The 22573-nt window shown below is 45.2% G+C and overlaps 1 protein-coding gene across 5 annotated transcripts in view; it reads right to left on the bottom strand.

Annotated features, from left to right (window-relative positions):
- Afg1l (AFG1 like ATPase) overlaps positions 1-22573 on the bottom strand; it is a 165985-nt gene that overhangs the window by 125537 nt on the left and 17875 nt on the right. For 2 of the 5 annotated variants that reach the window (XM_006512698.1, NM_145743.2), the window contains exons 2-3: positions 16190-16413; positions 237-288 (exon numbers count right to left, since the gene is read on the bottom strand). Coding sequence is in view for 2 of the 5 variants with exons in the window: in NM_145743.2 (NP_665686.2) it covers positions 237-288; positions 16190-16413 (276 nt within the window). In the remaining 3 variants the exon portion in view is untranslated. Of the gene's footprint in view, positions 1-236; positions 289-16189; positions 16414-17401; positions 17649-22573 lie in introns of those variants that run through there. The other 3 variants (XM_030245011.1, NM_001359297.1, XM_017313883.2) reach the window with 2 other exon arrangements.

Below are 22573 nucleotides of genomic sequence, written 5' to 3' on the forward strand. Positions count from 1 at the left end.
CGCCCCAGTGTAAGTGTATTTACAGTCTTGTGTGACACTGCTTCTGCTTTAACCTGCAGCCCCAGCCTATGAGCATCAATGGCGGAAGCTGATGGTTGTTGTCCCTCACTCTCAAGTCAGACTCCTCATCCTGTTCTCCAATTTGGGACTTGAGAGGTGTGGACGCGGAAGTTTTATCCTGAGGGAAAGCTGCAGAACCTCCTGACTGGCCCACCCAACACTTTTTTAACACTTACCAACGTCTCCATAAACATAGAGGCCCTTTGGAGGTTTGTTCCTTGAAAAAAGCTGCAAATTAAGAACAAATTACAAATTTTCTACCATGCAAATAATTACATATAATCATATATACATAATGTTCCCAACTGTGCTATATATAGGACATCAAGGAGGCAATTATATACAATAAGTAGAAAAAACTTGGTGTGAAAGTCTGCAAAGCCACAATGTCATGCAGCCTTTAAAGGGGAGGTGTTCTTGATAGACCCCAACACAGATAAGTCTTGAGGACATTGTATTAGTAAAATAAGCTAGACACATAATGATAAAATACTTCTGACCCGTGTCATCAGGGTGAAGCAGAGGTGGGGAGCCACTGTTTAGAGGACACAGCGTCCCATTTGTGTAACATGAAGAGATGGGTAGAAGTGATACAGTAAAACAGAGAACTGTGTCCACACTTATTACCACTGAGCTGTGTCGTGAGAAATGCTTAAGATAGCTAGCATGTCAGATACCTGTAATCCTAGCACACAGGGCGCTGAGGCAGGAGGAAGTCTCCACTATACAATCAGACTATGCCTTAAAGCGCAAAACCTGAAAGCACAACTCAGAATCCAACCGGTAACACTCTTGTTTCTGTTGTATCACCCATGGGCTCACAACTCTACTAATCCATCTCCTGATGCAGGCCACACCCTGGTACAGGCCAGGCTAGCGTGCTTTCTCTGCCTTGATTCCAACTCATGCACAGCTTCCCTATGTCCCCTGCAAGTCACTACTCTTAAGACACAGCTGAAAACAGATTCCCACCTGCCAACATCTGAGGTTTGCCTTCTTTCTTTTTTGTGTGAAACATTGTGTCATTTGGTTTTCAACTTGCCAACAAAAAAAGGATTACACCCTTAAACAATTTTAGAACAATGTCATAATTTGAAACCTAATATAAAACCTAAAAAGTCTCTAAATGTATATTTGCAATGTTAAATATTTCTGTCTGTCTGTCTGTCTGTCTGTCTCTCTCTCTCTGTCTCTCTCTCTCTCTCTGTCTCTCTCTGTCTCTCTCTGTCTCTCTCTCTCTCTCTCTCTCTCTCTCTGTCTCATTTGGATTTGGTTTTTTTGAGGGGGGTTGTTTTGGTTTTTTGGTTTTTGGTTTTTTTTTTGGTTTTTGTTTTTGTTCTTTTGTTTTCCAGATAGGGTTTCTCTATGCAGCCCTGGCTGTCCTGAAACTTGCTCAGTAGACCAGATTGGCCTCAAACTCACAAAGATCTGCCTGCCTCTGCCTCCTTGAGTATGGGGATTAATGGTGTGCACACCACTGTCCAGCTAGAAATCTTTTGAAAGCATTTCTGTGTTAGAAAACTGGGGTGTCAAGGCCTAGGTAGCTGCTGCCTGTCTAGCCAGCCATTTTATACTGTTACTACCGTTACTAGGAAACTTTCTCACGCCTGAGTTGATGGCATATTCTGTTATGTTCTGTGCTTTGGTGCTCTTGGAAACCAATCACAATCGAGGTCAGTTAGAACTGCTTTGTATAGTTAGCTGCAATAAACTTGGGCCCAAACCAACCACCAGGCAGCACTTCCTGCACCTCTGGACGAGCTTTTATGGTTTTTGCCTTCATAAGCTGCCCTTGGGATAACCCCAATATAAGAGAGACACCTGTACCACTATAAGAACCCATTTGGGATAACAGTTCTACTTTGAGTAGTGGTTGAGTAAAGTTTTAAGTTCCCAAGACCTCCCTGGGAATTAACATCCTACTTGGCAGAAACACTCATGCACTTGGGTAACTGACATCCTGGTTGGCAAGTTAAAACATGAGTGATAGGCAAGGCAAGTCCCCTGCCATAGTAGAATACCTCAACCAATGAAGACATGTTCCTAAGGAAGCTGCCTATTCCTAAATCCCAACTGGTGAAGTAACTTGGTACAGATATTTGTGGATTTCAGGCTTGAAAGCTCCATAGAATTCTGACTCATGGTCACAGTCAGCTCCAAGTCTGATTTTCAGCCCTGATTAATCAATCCTAGAGTGAATGCTCAATAAAATATCACTTGCCAGTGCCTGACAAATACAGACGTGGAAGCTCGCAGCCATCCAGTAGATGGAGCACGGGGACCCCAATGGAGGAGCTAGAGAAAGGACCCAAGGAGCTGAAGGGGTTTGCAGCCCCATAGGAGGAACAGCAATATGAACTAACCAGTATCTCCAGAGCTCCCTGGGAATAAACCACCAACCAAGAAAACACATGGTGGGACTCATGGCTCCAGCTGCATATGTAGCATAGCAGAGAATGGCTTAGTCGGGCACCAATGAAAGGAGAGGCCCTTGGTCCTATGAAGGTTCTATGCTCCAGTATAGGGGACTGCCAGGGCCAGAAAGTGGGAGTGGGTGGATTGGTGAGCAGGGGGAGGGGGGGAAGGAATAGAGGGTTTTCGGAGGGGAAACCAGGAAAGGGGATAACATTTGAAATGTAAATAAAGAAAATATCTAATAAAAAACAAGAAAGAAAGAAAGAAAGAAAGAAAGAAAGAAAGAAAGAAAGAAAGAAAGAGAGAGAGAGAGAGAGAGAGAGGGAGGGAGGGAGGGAGGGAGGGAGGGAGGGAGGGAGAGAGAGAGAGAAAAGAAAAGAAAAGAAAAGAAAAGAAAAGAAAAGAAAAGAAAAGAAAGGAAAAGAGAGAAAGACAGACAGACAGACAAGTAAAACATAATCTAAATATTGTGAGATTTTTTATGGGATTAAATATTGTGATGTTATAAAATGGGATTATATTTAACTTTCTAGATACAAATCTAAAAATAAAGATGCTTTAATGAACTTATCTTAAAATAAATAAATAAATATAAATAAGCTATCATTGTCTGACTGAGATTGGAGTTTCTGTGGTTTGAGGGGGTGACTCCTGGATCCCAATGTAGGTGTTGTAATTCATAATTCTTCAAAATACATTCTGTAAGAATAATTTTTATTATTATTGCTGTTTTGGGGTGTTTGATTGTTTGTTTGTTTGTTTGTTTGTTTTAAAGACAGTATACCCCTGTATCTGCATAGCCTTTGTTGGCCTGGAACTTGCTATGTTGACCTGACTGGCCTTGAACTCAAAGGTCCCCAGTTCTGGAATTAAAGGTGTAAGCCACCATACCTTGACTAGTTTTTCTTTCTCTGGTATTTGTTGAAGCTGGCTCCCCCTACATAGCTGCAGTCATTTTGTTCCATTCCTGCCAGTCAGGCCATTTTGTTACTGACACAGAAAAATAGCTTGCCTCAGAGCAGGGTCAAGCTGACCATATAGCCTGTTATGTTCAGAGGTTTTTAATCCTAATAAATTCCACAACCATAAGCTCCACTTAGGACCAATCAGAATCTTTGTCAGTTAGAACTATCCTATCTAGCTAGCCAAAATAGCTTGAGTCGGAGCTGACCACTGGGCAGCACTTCTTGCACATGTATATGGGCTCATTGTGGGTTTTGCCTTTATAAACTGGCCCTGGGAGACATTCCTGGTCATAGTCAGCTCTGTAGGCTACAACCCTGATCAGTCAGTCTTGTGGTGTGCATTCAGTAAACCAGCTCTGTTTGACTGGGATTGGTGTCTGAGTGGTTTGTGTGGTGATTCTCAGGCCTCAACAGTACTGTTCACACAATGCTATCAGTATACACTAAATAAACAAAATTTAAGTTAGAAAAACAACAAGGTTGGAAGGAGCGCTTCACTGGGGCTCAGCGTTTCTAGCAAAGGTAGCACTGAGGATGGGATGAACATCTCAATGACAGGATGCTTCCTAGCAAATGTAATGGCTGGGACTCCATGCTCAGTACTTCAGGAAGAAGCATTTATAGATCTGTCTTCTTTTTTTCCTTCCTATTCAATAACACATATGTTTTAGAAAGAGCACCTGTCAGATTTTTACATGCTACATATACAGTTTATGTAACACTGCTTTATATATTTTAAAATATACTTTATTAGTTTTTTGAAAATTCATATTTACTTCCCATTCCTCTTCTTAAATTAAATTGAATTTGGGATTGGTTTGGAATTTTTATGGGGCAAGAATGTTTTGGTTTTTGAGAGAGGTCTTACTATATAGCCCTGGTTGGCCTGGAACTCTCTATGTAGACAAGCTGGCCTTAAAATCACAAAGATCGGGGCTGGTGAGATGGCTCAGCAGGTAAGAGCACCCGACTGCTCTTCCGAAGGTCCGGAGTTCAAATCCCAGCAACCACATGGTGGCTCACAACCATCAGTTATGAGATCTGACTCCCTCTTCTGGAGTGTCTGAAGACAGCTACAGTGTACTTACATATAATAAATTATAAATCTTTAAAAAAAAAAAAAAAATCACAAAGATCTGCCTGCCTCCTCCCTGCCTCCTCTGCCTCTGCCTCCTCTGCCTCTGCCTCTCTGCCTCTCTGCCTCTCTGCCTCTCTGCCTCTGCCGTGAGTGCTGGGACTGAGAGCCTGTAGCAAGATGCCAGGCCCACACTGGACCTCACATGTTTTTAAATGGTAAAGAGATACTTCTAGGTATCCATAGCAATCCTAGCACTTAGAGGCTCAAGCAAGAGGATCTTGAGTTCAAGGCTAGCCTGGGCTACTTGTCTCAAAAAAACTAAGGATGAGATATAGCTATTTGGTAGAGCTTTGCCCATCTATGTGGACCTAGATTAAATCCCAGCATCACCAAATAAATAAATAAATAAATAAATAAATAAATAAATAAATAAATAAATACTGATAAACAAATAGAGAAGTTCTGACTACTTAATTTAAAACCTAGATGCTAGCTGGATGTCAGGTGGCACATGACTTTAATCACAGAACCCAGTAGGCAGAAGCAAACTGATCTCTGAGTTTGAGGCCAGCTTGGTCTTACAAAGCTAGTTCTGGCCCAGCCAGGGCTGTTATACAGAGAAACCCTGTCTCAAATAACAAAATTAATTAAAGTAAGAATAAAACCTGGATACCACTGGGCATGGTGGCGCACGCCTTTAATCCCAGCACTCCGGAGGCAGAGGCAGGCGGATTTCTGAGTTCAAGGCCAGCCTGGTCTACAAAGTGAGTTCCAGGACAGCCAGGACTATACAGAGAAACCCTGTCTCGAAAAAACAAACAAACAAAAAAAAAAAACCTGGATACCATCTAACCAATAAATGTTAAGCATAGTCTATCTAGGGGCTGGAGAGATGGCTCAGTGGTTAAGAGCACTGACTATTCTTTCAGAGGTCCTGAGTTCAATTCCCAGCAACCACATGGTGGCTCACAACCATCTGTAATGGGATCTAATGCCCTCCTCTGGTATGTCTGAAGACAGCAACAGTGTACTCAAATATATAAAAGCATAGTCTATCTAAATGACATTTACACTTGTATTGCAGTTATATGCTTCTCTGTGAGTAAGCAGAGGGGGTGTGCACTTCACAGCATTTGTGTTGAGGACAGAGAACAACTTTTGAGAGTCAGTTCTGATCCACCATGTGAGTCTCAGAGATCAACCTCAGGTCATCAAGTTTGGCTGCTAGCAAACATACCCACAGAGCTCTCCCACAGTCCCTTAAATGATGTCACACACAACAGTCTGCCCTGATTCTCAGGAAGCACGGTCCTCCTGGACCTCTATGCTTTGACTCTCCTGAGCCCCATACATGCCATACTTTCCTATATAGACCTATTGATATTAGCCGTAACAACTAATAACAAAAACATAGAAACATACTTTAATAAAACTATTTAAAACTTGCATGGCAGAGTGGGGGGGATGTGAAGAGATGCTTAGAGGTTAAGAGCACTTGCAGCTCTTGCAGAAGACTGGGTTTGATTCCCAGTATGCACAAGGAATAACAACCACCAATTTATTCTATCTCCAGGGGAATCCACATATCTGGCCTCCTCATGTATCAGGCACTATGTGATACACACACACACACAGACAGACAGAGAGAGAGAGAGAGAGAGAGAGAGAGAGAGAGAGAGAGAGATGATAGGTAGATGGATAGATAGAACACTCGCCCACAGAAAATAAAAATAATTAATCCCAGTAGGTTACTAAGCTCAAGCAACTTTAGATCTGTATCTAGCCCCGGGCTAAAGCTCAGCAGCAGACAATAGCCTAGCATGCACAAGGCCCAGGGTTCGATTCCCGGCAGCACAACTGAACTCTATACCAACACAACAATGCTTTCAAGAACTTCTAGTTAGTCTACTCTCTCTTGAATGGTTCTCTGGAACCTTCTCAGTCTCCTCAAAGCTAAGCTACACCCCTGCCATTTTCAGACACTGGCTCCTGCTTCTCCATAGAGAAACTAGAAGGTGTCTTCCCTTGTGAAACTGCAGCCCTGGCTGATCATTTCCAGGGTGTGTGTTTGATAAACCATCCCTGTGTGACTGAGATCAGTGTCTGAGTGGTTTGTGGGGCATTTCATGGACCTCAACACTGTAATTTGCTTTTGGTAGGATGGTTCTTTTCACAATATTAATTCTGCAAACCCATGAACGTGGAGTTTCTTTCCATTTTTCTAGTGTTTTCTCAATCTCTTTCTTCAGAGATTTTAAGCAAAGTCTCAGGGTAGTCTCTGCTTGCCTGGAATTCACTACGAGGATAAGGCTGGTTTCCAACTCAGAGGTCCTCCTCTCCCTCTGCTAGGATTACACAGAAGCGGGACCATGCCTGGCTCTAAAATTGTTTCTTAAAAATCAAGCCATGCATGGTAACTCACACCTACACTAGCTCTTGAGAGGTTAAGGTTAAGGTAAAGGTTAAAGTTAAGGTTCAAGGCCATCCTTACCTACACAGTGAGTTCAAGACCAGCTTGAACCACTTGAAATCCTGTCTCCAAAACCACGCAGACAACAGAAAACCCACCTGCATACTGATGTTCTAGATATTTGCTTTCCAAACTACTCCTTTGCTTTAACTGCTATAAATGCAAAGCGACCATTCCAAATACTTACATTTAATGATTTAGATCTCATCTTTTGTTCTCTATGTCATTAAAATTTTTTTCTTTGTTTTTTGTTGTTTTTTTGTTCTTTTGTCTTTTTCGAGACAGGGTTTCTCTGTGTAGCCCTGGCTGTCCTGGAACTCACTTTGTAGACCAGGCTGACCTCGAACTCAGAAATCCGCCTGCCTCTGCCTCCTGAGTGCTGGGATTAAAGGTGTGCGCCACCACACCTGGCTAAGATTTTTAACATTAAGAATAATCCAAGGTGCTAGGCGCATAATACAACCATGTAATCCCAGCACTCAGAAGGCAGAGGCAGGAGGATCTCAAATGGAAGGCAAGTCTGGGCTACATAGCAAGACACTGTCTCAAAAAATAAAGGTCTTTTTTTTTTAATCCTACCCATAATGATCCATGGTGGTTCTCATCAATGCTCTAAACTAAAAGGCACACCTCTGCCTCTCTGGATTATCTGCCCTACTACTCCAGCAGAGTTTCCATTAGAACTATAGATAAGAAGGGTATTGCTGTTAAGATAAAAAGTATTGTTTTCAGTTTGTTTAAAATGCAGGAATATTACTTTTCCTGTTTCCCCCCATTTCCCCACGACTGCATTATTATCTCCCCAAATGGCGGAATCAGAGACAATGATTCCAGCTGGAATGCTGAGGATAATTACATCGTTTAAAAACTGGCGTTACAGCCTTCTCCACGTGGACCACTTTTGATAAAAGTACATCCTTCAGGTTTCTAAAGATCTTTTAAAAAAAGAAGAAGAAAAAAAAAGCAGAACTATATGTTAGCATCCATAAACTTTCCTTAAATGAAAATGTTTTTTTTAATGGCTTTAGCTGATTTTCAAAAGAGCCCTCCTAACCTAAAGTACATCAATTTGCTCGGTTTACTAGTATAATTAAGTGTATTTAAGTATCTAAATAAAGGGGCTTTCGGATTCTACAACACACACAAGAAATGGCTTGCAGAGCAGCATCTAGAAGCCAGTCATGGAGCTGTAGACAGAACAGGGATGTTTCACCTCCCACACGCTCAAACCCAGTCCTGTTGGCTTAATGTTGTCATCGAAAAAAGCTGCTGCAGTGGACTGACAGGACATGGTAAGCTCAGAAGTTCACACCTGCACAGCGCTCCTCTTGTGTAGACACAGCCCTGAATGTGCCGCTGATCTACCTACCGATTCTCACGATTTGCATTTTAAGTTAATTTACTAAACTGTGGGACTTAAGCATCCAACGGAAGGGGAGAGGGGGAAGGGAGAGGGAAAGGAGGAAGGAAGGGTAAGAGAGAGAGGGAGGGAAGGAGAGAGGGAGGGAGGGAGGGAAAGAGAGAGAGAGGGAAGGAGGAAGGGAGGGAGGGAGGGAGGGAGAGAGGGAGAGAGGGAAGGGAGAGGAAAAGGAGGAAGAAAGGATAAGAGAGGGAGGGAGAGAGAGGGAGGGAAGGAGAGAGAGAGGGAGGGAGGGAGGGAAGGAGAGAGGGAAGGAAGAAGGAAGGAAAAGAGAGGGAGGGAGGGAGGAAGGGAGGGAGGGAGGGAGGGAGGGAGGGAGGGAGGGAGGGAGAGAGAGAGAGGGAGGGAGGGAGGGAGGGAGGGAGGGAGGGAGGAACTAGTGGAGCCTGATGGTATTCACTTACAGTTCTACCTACTCAGGAAGCCCCCTACTTAGGGGCCAAGAGCTGGAGACCAGCCTGGCAAGCAGAGAGAAACCCAGTCTATACTAAGGAAGCAATACAACTCTCAATCTCTGATAACAGAATAGACAAACATAAATGATTTTAACCTTTCTAAGACAAGGTTTTGCTAGGTAACCTAAGCTAGCTTCAGGCTTTGATCCTTCTTCCTCTCCCTCCCTAGTGCTGGGAACTTAGGTCCAGCAACAAGGACTTTTAAATACTCCTAGGTGCCACTGGGAGACAAGTGACAAGAAGCAACTTTCAAGCAAACCCTCCCTGGTCTCTTGCTCCTATCTGAAACTCTGGTTTTGGCATGCCCCCTCACCGTGCCCCTCTCTCCACCTCTCCCCCGTCTCCCACAAATCAATTGGACACCCAGGACATGAGCATATGCCTCAAAGTGACCAGGAAATCACTAAAAGGAAGTGATGGGGGTGGGGGGGGGGAGACAGCATCTTACTCTGAATGAGGTTCTCAGTTGGAGGATGACCCTGGGATTCCAGGCATCTTCTATACTAGTAAGAACTATTTGTAGGGCTGGCTAGGTGGCTCAGAGGGTAAGAGCACTGACTGCTCTTCCGAAGGTCCTGAGTTCAAATCCCAGCAACCACATGGTGGCTCACAAACACCCGTAATGAGATCTGACACCCTCTTCTGGTATGTTTGAAGACAGCAACAGTGTACTTATTAATGATAATAAATAAATCTTTGGGCTGGAGCAAACAAGGACTGAGTGAGCAGGGCCAATGGGAGCAAGCAGAGGTCCTAAAATTCAATTCCCAACAACCACATGAAGGCTCACAACCATCTGTTCAGCTACGGTGTACTCATATACATAAAATAAATACATAAATCTTAAAAAAAAAGAACTATTTGTAGCTGTAACTTTTATCCTCCTGAAACAAATGTCATCTCGGAGCCTTACTGCCTCCGTCTCCTAATCTCGACCTCGTCCTAGAAGCTTCAGTATTCCAGCCGGAGGGGTTAAAGGTGTGTGCTAGAGCTGAGCCACACCACCAGAAACAGCTTTTTTTTTCCAGTAAATAACACAATCTTGGGGTTCACAATGTGATCAAATATCCAGCAACAACTATCACTAAGGAACCATTCCCAGAGACAGACACAGAAACAAGAACTCACAGGTACACATGGGATAGGCCCAAAGCTACCACAACTGCCTTCAAATCCACACAGAATTATTTTATGCATCTCCTGTGAGGGCTCTGTTACTTATTTTTCTCATTCACTCTATAAACATGGATTGGACACTAAGGTCCTGCTTTATGCCAGGCCTTGAGTTTGATTCTACAGACCCAAGAAGACCAAGAAAAGAAAGTATTTAATAAAGGCACATGTGGGCAACCTAAGATGGTCCCCAAAGCTGGTGAAGCAACACATCTTTAATTCCAGCACTTGGGAGGCAGAGAAGGGGACACTATATCACCAGACTTTGTCTCAAAGAAACAAAAATATGCATATGTTAGGAACAGTCCTGACAGAGTGTGGCAAATGGGATGAATGAGAGGAAACGATAGACGAGACACTGCCTGCATTCCTTTGTTCCACTTACAAGCCAAGCCAGTGTCCAGGGAGAGCAGGGTCACTATAGTTCAAAGAGCAAAAGAAAATCAGGACAGCCCATTGTGGTCTCTGTTGGTGTATGTTTGTAGTGTTTAACTGGGTTCTTATAGCTCTGCCTCCCTTCCGACGCCCCCGCCCCCCGCCCCAGCACTAGATAGGAGAGAAGGGAGGTTAGGAAAGGAGGGCGTGGATCTCTTTAGGCTCCTTCCTCCTGACTAGGGGAGAAGTGTTCCTTGCAACAAGTCCAATCTTCACAGTCAGGACCACCTGACAAATGTGAGCAGCAGGGACCAGGAGCAGCAGGGAGAGCAGAAGTCTTCTCTTTCTCTAAGTGCCTCCAGACCCTCCGGGGCTCTGGCTTTTTTTTTTCCCCCCTCTCCAGAGTCCCCAGAATTAAACTATCTGCAGCTGGCAAAAAGCGATGCCCTTTCTAGAACACAAGCCAATTATAGTGGCTGTGGACAAACTGAAGCAGCCCCCTATCCCACACCTGGAATTAAAACAAAACCTGGGACTCACATAGCATCACTGGATTTTTAAAGAAACTGAAACTCTGACTATACGTCTCCATCACCACTGCAGCCATGCAGAGCTCACAATGTGCCACTGGAATCTCCCTGGTGAACAAGCACACACCATATACACACGCAGAGTGAGAAGGAATGAAAGTGAGCTAGACTCGTTGATGAGTGGGAAGTCAGAGTCCATCACAACACACAGCTTTGCATACAACTTCACAACCGTTTGTGCACACACCCCATGTGGTCAAGTAACGGTAATTACTGTCCTCAAGTGGAATGCACTGCACATAACTATAGGTGCTACATTGTCACACAAACCAGGGCATCTTGCTACCACATCACTGGGTGAGACTTCCTCGGCCAAGACATGGAACAGACACACCATGGCAAGTGCCACCCTCCCATTGTCGAGCAAAGCACCGTTCCATGAAACGTGGCTATAGTTAGATGCCCAGTCTCGCTTCCTTACAAACAAGCCATGAAGTCTCCTCCCAAAGGATGAAAAAACCAGGAGCCTGCACAGCCCTGATTAATGGAGAGCGAGAATGGAAGGCTGTTTAATTCTTTCCCTCCCTGACTCCAGAAACGCTTGATTCGGCTGTGTAAAAGTAATTCTAATTATAGTGATTTACATGAACTACTTATCATTTATGCCTAATTACTTCCCAGCACAATAACAATTATGCATACATTAAATGTGTTGGATTAACCTGGTTGTAAGTTTTATTTGGTAACAAAGTATCCACGAGCTCCCTTTCTTCACAGTCCACTGCTCCCGGGGCAAAGGCAATGCTCTGAACTTCTTCAAATGTTTACTACCGAAAGCATGGCCAAGTGAAGGAGGGAAGTTCTATTATGACAGTACAGAGTTACAGAAACTTTCTTAGGAAGAGAAGAGAGGAAAGGAGGGGGAAGGGAGGGGAGGGGAGGAGAAAGGAGAGGGGAGGGGAGGGGAGAGATGGGGGAAGAGGAGAGCGGAAGGGAGGGGAGGGGAGGGGAGGGGAGGGGAGGGGAGAGGAGAGGAGAGGAGAGGAGAGGAGAGGAGAGGAGAGGAGAGGAGAGGAGAGGAGAGGAGAGGAGAGGAGAGGAGAGAAGAGAAGAGAAGAGAAGAGAAGAGAAGAGAAGAGAAGAGAAGAGAAGAGAAGAGAAGAGAAGAGAAGAGAAGAGAAGAGAAGAGAAAGAGAAGAACACCAAAATAGACCTTAAACTTGTCCACGAAGAACATAATCAAAGTCATGAATCTAAGACCAAAGTAAGAATGCCACAAACATCATCTGGGAACACAGAGGCCCAATCATTCAGATTTCCCTTTTATGACAATTAGAAGATTTATGTTCCATCCCCACGCCCACGCCCACGCCCACGCCCACGCCCACCCCACCCCCACTGTATTTAAAAGAAATGGGTCTGTAGCATCTTTACAATCTTCAAAAAATAAAACTTTACACGTGTTTCCCTCAAATTATATTAGTTGTCTGAGTCTTGGGCTGGAAGGAGAGTGCATTCAGCATGGTGCTCCTTCCATGTCTGTAACGGCAGGCAGTGCAGGAGACGTGGAAAAAGGACTGTCCCTGGGCTTGCTAGCCATAGCCAATAGGCAAACTCCAGCTGCAGCTACATATCAGACAGACAGACAGACATCAAGCTTGCCCTTATAACTCTGGGGAGAGCAGCCTTAACCCTTCCCAAGGGAAGCACCTGGGGGTGGGGGCGCAAAGGACCTCACCAGTCCTACCTCTCAAAAGCACCCCCACTTTCCAAAGTCCCAGCAAACCACAGCCATAGCTCATCAAGAATGGGCTCAACGTGTCCTTATAAAAGAGGACCAAGGGATTCAGTCACCCTTCCACCACTGAGAACACGTCAGACGGCAATCCAGAAGCAGTCGGCAGGTCTTCGCCAGTCACCAATCTGCCAGCACTTTCATTATGAACTTACAGCTTCTCAACTACAAGAAGGGATGTCCTGTCTTTACGCTCTCCCAGCTAAAGGTATTTGTTGTAGAAGCCTAAAATGTTGAAGACATGGATTAAGTGGACTGCGGCCAAGGCACGGCAAGCCTGGTTACAGTGGGAATGCATGGCCTTGTATTTCCCCATGTGATCTTATTTTTCAATCTCTCTCTCTCATCGCAACCCAGAAGATCATTATTCCTTTCAATCAAAATATATGAACACAATGGAAGCCTTTTTATTTATATAAGAAGCAAGACTTTGGGGCTGGAAAGATGGCTGAGTGGCTACGAGCATGAGCTGTTCTAGAAGACCCTGGTTCGGTTCCCAGCAGCCACGTGGTGGTTCATCTCCATCAGTGACTGCAGTTCCAGGGGACTGGACACCTTCTTCTTGCCTCCGAGGACACTCCACGCATGTGGTGCACAGACGTACACGCAGGCAAAACAGCCATACACATAGCAAAATAAAAATACTTTTAAAAGTAAAACTGTTTTTCTTGGGTTTTTTTTTGTTTTTGTTTTTGTTTTTTGTTTTTTGTTTTGCAAGACAGGGTCTCACTACATAGCTCTGGCTGTCCTGAAACTTACTATGTAGACTATGCTGGCCTCTAACTCACAGAGATCCACCTGCCTCTACATCCTGAGTGCTGGGATTAAAGGTGTGCCAGTATGCCAGCATAAGAGAATTTTAATACTCAGAAGTGATTTTTTTTTATTTGTGGGGGTTTTACTTGTTCATATATTTACCAGACTAGAAATAAAAGCCAGGGTCACCATCATGCTAGGCAAGAGTCTATCACAGATCTAGTGTCCCAAATCTTTCAAGAGCATTTTAAAAAATAAAATTACTGGCTGGGTGTGATGTTGCACAGCTTTGATTAACTTAGGAGGCAGAAGCAGGCAAACCTTTCTAAGTGTGAGGACAGCCAGGGCTACAGAGTAAGACCATATCTTCAAAAATAAGAATATTCAATTTAAGTAAACAAATAATAATCAAATTACTTTCGTTGAAATTTTCTCTTTTAAGTTTGTGTTGTTGTTTGGGGCTTTTTTTTTTTTTTAATTTGCAGGATGTGTCTGCATGAATGCACTCCAGGTGTAAGAGGTGCCCACCAGCCAGAAAAGGGCATGAGATTCCCTAGAGCTGGAGTTCCAGGTGGTTGTAAGCCCCTACATGGGTCCTCTGGAAGAGCAGCACGTGCTCGTAACCACTGAGCCATCTCTCCAGCCCCTCATCAGAGGGGTTTTTTTTGGGTTTTTTATGGGTTTGGGGGGTTTTTTGGGGGGTTTTTTGTTTGTTTGTTTGTTTTATGATTTATTTATGTATTTTATGTACACTGTAGCTGTCTTCAGACACTCCAGAAGAGGGCATCAGATCCTCTGTGGTTGCTGGGCATTGAACTCAGGGCCTCTGGAAGAGCAGTCAGTGCTCTTAACCGCTGAGCCATCTCTCTAGCCTCTTCTTTTTCTTTTTAATGATTTACTTATTTTTATTGCACGTAGTTACAGACAGTTGTGAGCTGCCATGTGGGTGTTGGGAATTGAACCCAGGTCCTCTGGAAGAGGAGCCAGTGCTCTTAACCTCTGAGCTACCTTAGGTTTCCCATCAGAGTTTTAAATAAACTATTAATACTATGTATCACACGGTGCCTCCTTCCCTAAAGCCCTTACAGTGAAGGAATGGTTGGGTTGTGGGAAGCAGCAGAATGGTGGCCAGTCGATTAAGGAAAAACTCGTGTCTCAAGTGTCCAGCTCCTGTTACACTGAAGTGACTTCCTCTGATGATGCTGACCTCTACAGCCAGCTATAGCTGGATGAGGTATGGGTTTTCTTACTGAGCAGAATTTCAGCTAAAGCTCAAAGCAGAGGGAAACAGGAGGCAAGTGCTCCACCCACCCCCAGAAGCTCACATCCATGTGTAGTTAAAAAGAAAAAAAGTAGGCAGCCCTGGCTCGGTGGTGCGTGCCTTGTACTCACTGATTAGAGTGCCTATCGCACATGTGTGAAGTCCCAAACTTAATCCCCAGTACCACCAGAAGGAAAAAAAACCTGAGAAAGAGTTTGAAGGCAGCAGGGTCTACACAGCAAGATCCTATTAATTAATCGACCAATTGATTAAGAAGAAATAAAAAAGGCAAAAGGGGAATTGGTAAGAGTGATCAAGGCAGAAAGTTGGTGGCCGGTAAGTGCAGGGAAGGGTGGGAAGAGAAGCATCCGAAGGTTAGGGTTGACTTAAGAGGAGATCTCCCTCCCTGGGTGAATGAGGAATGTCACAGGCAGCTACCACAGCAGGGTATGTTAGAGCTGTGGATGAGCCTGACATGAATCCTCAGAAATATAAGGGTATACAGGACAAAATCAATCTGGTGCCTACTTCTTGCCCATAGAAGTCAAGGCTGGGGACTAGAAAGGTGGCTTAGTGGTTAAGAGCACTGGCCACTCTTACAGAGGACCCTGGTTCAGTTCCCAGCACCCACACAGCTGCTTACAACCATCTGTAACCCCGACTGTTGGGAACCTGAAGCCCTCTTCTGACCCCAGGCATGCGGTGCGCGACAACCCTGTTGCAGATAAATGACTTGCACGTGTATAATTTATTTTCTTTTTTAAGAAAAAGGTGGAAGAGGAGGAAAGAAGAAATCCAGGGTAACTAAAGCACTCTAGGCAACAGGGTTGTGGAACAAAATCTTATGTTCCCCATGGCCTCAGTGGACCAGGAAGAGTGATCCAGAGAGAGCATCCAGAAAGGACCAAAAATAGCTGAGTGCAGCATCAGGAGGTCTCAGCAGGAGGCAGGGGTGGGAGGTGTTTTCCCAGCCACAAGAAGACAGTCAAACAATGGGACACCACAAAAGTCCCCAGGAGGCTTTCACAACCCACCAAGTTGCCCCTTAACTAAGAGCTACCTGACCCACCTTCTGTTCAACCACACTTTCTCCTTCCTTCTGACCCACAGAAGTATAGCAAAGCAAAGGAGGAGGGAAGTGGTACACACACACACACACACACACACACACACACACACACCACCTCTCCACCCCCACCCCACCCCCCACCTTCCAAGATGAGGCTTGAGGACCAGGATAAAGGGGGTCGCATAGAGGCTTAACTTAGCCAGGGATACAGGATCTAATGATTATGAAGCGATTTGGACAGGTGAAGGTAAGAGACCACTAAGGAACATCAAAAAGAGCGGAGCCTGTGGAAAACCTTCATGTGGTTTCAGGGCTGCCCCCCCCCTCCCCCGCACCGAATCTATTTTAGAAAATGCAATCACCTCACCTTTGAAAAGAGCCCTCCTTCCTCTATGCTGTATCCTTTAAGGTCCTCCTGTAACTTCTGCAAACACTGAACGACTCTTCTTTGATGTTCATCCTCCCTCAGCTCCTGAGATTTGATCAGAAAGTCGTAGTGGTCCAGAGGCCCGTGGCAAACAGCCAAGGCTTTCAAACGGGCCTCAGAAGCGGCTGTTGGGCGTACACCCTCGGATGTCTGGACTGTGTAGGCTATAAACAAAAACATGCAAGATTTTAGACTTCATTCGCTCATTTAGACAGGTCTTGGAATAGCAGCTGACCTCCCTACATAGCTGAGGACAGCTTTGACCTGCAGACGCTCCTGCCTTTATCTCTCAAGTAGGTGGACGACAAGCTATTTGGTCCTCATCCCTGGTTCTTATTAAGCGTTGCTAAAAAGGGTCGACTCAGAATTCCATGAGAAGGGCTGGAGAGTAAGGACTTGGTAGTAAGATTGCAAAGCAAAGCTCAGTTCCCAGCACCCACGTAGAGTGAATGCCTCACAACTCTTAACTCTATCTCCAGAAAAAAAAAAAGTCTGACGCCCTCTTCTGGCCTCTGAAGGTTCTGCACGCAAGTGACTCAACCCACACACAGTTATACACATATAGTCATCATTTTTCTAAAATTTTAAAGGGAGCAGGAGAAGTCGCTCAGCAGTTCAGAGAAGTAACTTCTCTTCCAGAGGGTCAGCTCCCAGCATCCACATCAGGCAACTCACAACAATCTGTAAATCAGGGAATCCAACATCCTCTGTCACACACATGGTTTATAAAGTAAAGCAAGCATCCATAAATACACGTAAATGAAAATAAATTAAACTTCGTATTTTAATGGAATCTTTTACAAAAAAAATAATAATAATTCCCTGAGTGGTTCATCTTTTGTTATTCATAATGACCCCTGTCTGACTTGGATAGCTTCAAAATGGAGACATTTGCCAAAAAGATAGAGCAAGCAGAAGACTGAATTTTCCAGCCCATGCACAGAACTCTGGGGCAGGCAGGAGGACCTGAGGTTGAACTTCAGGTTACTCTTATGTGGAGATCTGAGAGCCTCCACGTCAGTGAACACAGCGATGTACTGAGAGCGAGGTGTGCCTGCCTCATGTGCTCTCTCAGTTTTCCTGCCCCACGGCTGGACCTTTATAATAAACGAGTCATAAACCTGAGTTATGTGAGCCATTCTAGATAATTACCAAAACTGAGGTAGGGGAGGAATGGAAGTCCCTGGACCCAGAGCCTGCTGGGCAGAGATGTGGGCAAGTGGGCCATCTCATTTGCAGCTGGCATAGGAAGCGGAGCCGCACAGTGGCGCTGGGCTGTGCTCTCCATTCCTCGTGCAGTGTCAGCACTGAATTGGTTCTTGTTCTTACACCTGATGCTGAAAGATCTCAGAAGCCGGGTGGTAGCGGCACACGCCTTTAGTCCCAGCACTTGGGAGGCAGAGGCAGGCAGTTCAAGACCAGCCTGGTCTACAGAGTGAGTCTCAGGACAGCCAGGGCTACACAGAGAGACCCTGTCTCGAAAGACAGAGAATTCAGAGTCTCACAATCAGAGGAGAATGCTCTTTTCAGTCTCTTAACTTTCTGGAGTTTAACCAAATCAGGAAAGCTCAAAGCAATACTACTTTCCTTCCCTCTTTCCTACAAACCCCTCTCCTGACTCAGTGCTATGCCCATTCCCTGGTTCCTTTCATCCCACGGCACCCCACCCTCGCTTGGATGCTCATTATCTCCTGTGTAGGTTTGTCGGGGTCCCCTAGGATACCTTCCACCAACCCGAATGTGAGTCCAACTGTTTACATCAACAGACAAAACTGCAGCCTATCCAATGGCCTTAATTGGCTTTCTTTGCAATTCTAGACTCAAGTAACACAGCATGCCAAGAAATTCAGTCCACATTCCAGTGAGCTGGGCAGAGGTTAGTTTCATAGCGTGCTGAAGAAACCAGAAACAAAGCCAAAAGCACCCTGCTATAAGCTTTGACATCCTGTTTAATGAGGGATTTTTTTGTACATACAGAAATCTTTCATTCATTTTAGGCCCAGTGAGAAGACTTAAGAGGTTAAGGCACTTCCCTTACAAGCCGATGCCCTGAGTTTGATCCCTAGAACCCTCATACAGGTAGAAGGTGGGCTGACCTCTGACCTTCACATACAGGCAGTGACATGTACTCACACATGCACATCATACACATACATAACCATGAATAAAATTTAAAATCCTCAATTGGTTAAAGCAAAGTGGGAAGAGAGGAGCACACCTACCCACATAGCTCGCATTTCCCAGCAGCCCCCTGGCCACGTTCCCACCTTCTGGGATCACATTAAGTACAAACAGCATGTAAAGGTTAACACAGAAGGATGGAGATAGCAATCGACTGTTTCCAAGACTGCTTTAGACAGTTACTGGAGGCAGGGGAGAGGGCGGGGCGGGGGTTGTAGCATCATCACACCCAAAAAAAGTAAAGAGCAAAGCTCTGTAAACAATGTAGTTTCACTGAATATCCACTTCCCTTCATCCAATCGGAAATTCTGGTACAGCTAGGCAGCAGGCTATGACAATCACCATGAAAACCTTAGGCTGGGCCAGCAAGATGGCTCACTCAGCAAAAGCACTCACCCTGATGATGTGTTTCTAATCCCTAGAACTGCATAGCAGACACAGAGAGGGGGAACCCACTTTCACAGGCTGTCCTCTGACCTCCACACATGAGCCTGGAACTAACTCTGGATCAGGGTGGCTGTGAACTCAGAAACCGCCTGCCTCCTCTGCCTCTGCCTCTGCCTCTGCCTCTGCCTCTGCCTCTGCCTCTGCCTCTGCCTCTGCCTCTGCCTCTGCCTCTGCCTCTGCCTCCTCTACCTCTGCCTCTCTGCCTCTCTCTGCCTCTGCCTCTCTCCTCTGCCTCTCTGCCTCTCTGCCTCTCTCTCTGCCTCTCTGCCTCCTCTGCCTCTCTGCCTCTCTGCCTCTCTGCCTCTCCTCTGCCTCTCTCCTCTGCCTCTCTGCCTCTCCTCTGCCTCTCTGCCTCTCTGCCTCTGTCTCTGCCTCTGCCTCTCTCTGCCTCTCCTCTGCCTCTCTCCTCTGCCTCTCTGCCTCTCTGCCTCTGTCTCTGCCTCTGCCTCTGCCTCTCTCTGCCTCTCTCTGCCTCTGCCTCTCTCCTCTGCCTCTCTGCCTCTCTGCCTCTCTGCCTCTCTGCCTCTCTGCCTCTGTCTCTGCCTCTCTCTGCCTCTGCCTCCCTAGTGCTGGATCAAAGTGCACACCACCACACCCCCTGGATACTTTTCAATCTTTTGTGACCTCTTTAAATATCTTGTTTCTCACTGACAACTGCTGTACTATCTCATCAGCGTCCCCTCTGCACTGCCTATGAGTTGTTGCTTTTTTGTTGCTCTGTCTTTTGCTTGCTTGAGACAGGTCTCACTGTTAGCCCGGACCATCCTCTAACTGACAATCCCCCTCCTCTCTATCCTCTAGATTCTGGGGCTATCAGTATGAGCCACACCAGGCTTTCTACTCAATTTTTTCTTCCCTACCACTCAACTCTTAATCTATTTTAAAAACATCAAAATTAACAACAGAGCATCCTGAGCCCCATTGTTGAGGGACATACGGCCTCCTCCCTTCCTGTCGTGGCTCAACCTCTGGAGCCTTTCCCAGCCACTGGTCACATCCTGCCCAGGCTCAGCCTAGGATAACAGGCCTTGAGGAGACAGCTCCTCACGAGGCCCCAGGACTCACCGCTGCCAAACTCAGCAGCAACAACTTGGGCTTCCTATCTCCCATCTACGTGTGTAAAATATTTCACTTCTAAAGGTCATGCATAGGAAGGCCTGGAGACAAAGCGCACTGCATCGCTCCCAGCTCTGAAAAGCTTACCATTCTTTACTGCTTGTATTATTTCTCAACAATTACTGGGTACTATATACACCTTTTTCAAAAAAGAAATTGAAGGTGAACTGAGGAAGAGGCGTTTGCTTAGCCAGTTAGCAGCCGTGAATAGAGACTCTCTCTGCAAGATGCTCAAGGCTGAGATTGGCCAGCCTAGCCCTGGAGAGCAGCTGTATAAATTGAAATACAAAAGACTTCTCCAAAGCTGCATTAAATTAAATCTGTGACTACATCAGTATACACAAATTATGTGATGCTGCTCCCATATTATTTTGATTTGTATTAATTTGTCTTATTGTACTCCAAATGGACAGTGGAGAAATGCCTTCTGAAGTGCCATAGACTAATCTACAAACAAAAATGGAAGATTTTAGAAGCCCAAACGTCCATGTTGTTCTTTCTAAGACCTCAATGTTGTATCTTATGTCAGTACTTTCTGCAAACCAAGTTTCTGGAAGATTCTGCTATATACCATAGCCCACTGGCTGTTCAACTTAGTCAGAGCTGGATAGAGCTGTTCGTGCCTGTCACCCCAGCTACATGGTGGGTCAGTGTGATATGTATGTGTGTGTGTGTGGAGACAGAGGGAGAAATGATTAGAACTAGGTACCACTGAAGGCAGAGTAAACTGTCAGAAACCAAGTAGTTAAGAACAGCAGCAGCTGCAACCACTAACCTTTCCTGAGTATTTTCTATAGACGACCTCATTTGATCTTCACTACCACCCTATCAGGTAGATACTATAGAGGAATTTTAATCCAGCACCTAGGCTGCCCTGGCAAGGGATCACATCCAAAGACCTAAGTCTATGTGACCTGGCTGGAATGCAGGCATGCCCTTAGTTCACACCTTTAATCCCTCTGGCTGGAATCCTTTATTACACACCTTTACTCCTAAACAATTACATCTAATTGAGGGACAGACAAAGTGATGAATCAGAGAAAGATTTGACAGAATGAGTCAGAGATAGGCTACACCCAACTCCCATGAGAAGCTATTTAAGAGCAGCTCAGGAAGAGAGAGTCAGTTGAGAAGCAGTGCAGTTCACTAGTGGCAGCTCAGCACATAGAGTTCAAAGGCAGTTTTTACTGAAACAGTGGTGCAGAGACAGATTGCAGAGAGAACAAGCTACACACAGGTTAAGAAAGAAGGGGCCAGAAGATTAAAACAGATTGCTAGAGTTAGTTTGAGGCCATGCAATTCAGCCAAGAGAAGCCAGATTGAATCAGTCAGCTTGGAGAGGAGTTTGGGCCAGAACGGCTGAATTGAACCAGCCAGCCAGAGTTCAGAAATAGCTAGAAAAGGTGAGCTATTCAGCAGTAAGCCTCCAAGATGACAATTACACCTGGCAAATAAAAGTCACTTTTACAAGATACATTATCCCAGACTCCAAGATAAGGGAACTGCTGGACAGTCAAGGTGGCACAGGCTATAATCTCAGCACTTGGTGGCAAGAGGATCGGGAATTCAAGACCACGCTCAGCCACATGACATGTTCAAGGCTAGCCTGGCCTACATTAATCCTTGTCTCAGAAAACAAAACAATGGAGGAAACAGACGCACAGAGAAGTTTAGTAACTGATCCACATTCCCAGGTCAGGACACGGCACGGGCAGCATGTCCCAGGAGTATGAAGGGAGGTGTGATGCTAAGGGAAGGAGCTCAGGCTCCCGTGGGCTTCGTCATGTGACTCCATGAACACTCTGGGTCGCAATCGCAATCACAGAACTGTCATTTTCCCTGGCAGACAGCCTCTGATCACCTCCCTCGCCAGTGATGCTCACAGTGACATCCCCTTCAGAAGGAGTCCAAGACAGGAGTTCGTTCTCTTCTGACTTCACTCTTTCCCTATGATGACAGGATATCTGAACTGCTATGGCAATTCAAGAACATGAAAGGAAACATGGCTGACCCATTCAAGGCGATCATAATCTACACATGTGCTATGACGTACAACTGTACTGGCTGGATTGGTAACAACAAAGGATTCACAGGCTTTGTGGATTGATGAAAAGGGTTTTATATGGATGGATTCATTATCTCTATAGAACTTTAGACAAAATGGTAAACAAAAAAGTCAAATAGGGAGAGATGGCCCAGTAGTTAAAAGCACTGCCTGCTCTTCCAAAAGATCCAGGTTTAATTCCCAGCCCCCACACTGCAGTCCACAGCTGTCTGTAACTCCAGTTCCCTCTTCTGACCCCCACAGGGAGCAAGCATGCACTGGGTGCATAGACATAGATGCAGGCAAGCCATCCATACACATAAATAAATAGATTTTAAAACAAAAACAAAAAAAGAAAATCCAACAGGAAATAAGTTTTCTTTTAAGAAATGTTGAAAATTTGTCCCAATCTTGAGGTTTTTAGCAAGTGAATATTGGTAGTCACAGCTATCTGGAAACCTGAGGCATATGACCAGAAGACAGAGGCAGTCAGGTCTCTGTGAGTTCAAAGCCAGCCTGGTCTTCACAGTGAGCTC

This window comes from Mus musculus, chromosome 10 (genome assembly GCF_000001635.26).
Source record: "Mus musculus strain C57BL/6J chromosome 10, GRCm38.p6 C57BL/6J".
Lineage (NCBI taxonomy): Eukaryota > Metazoa > Chordata > Mammalia > Rodentia > Muridae > Mus > Mus musculus.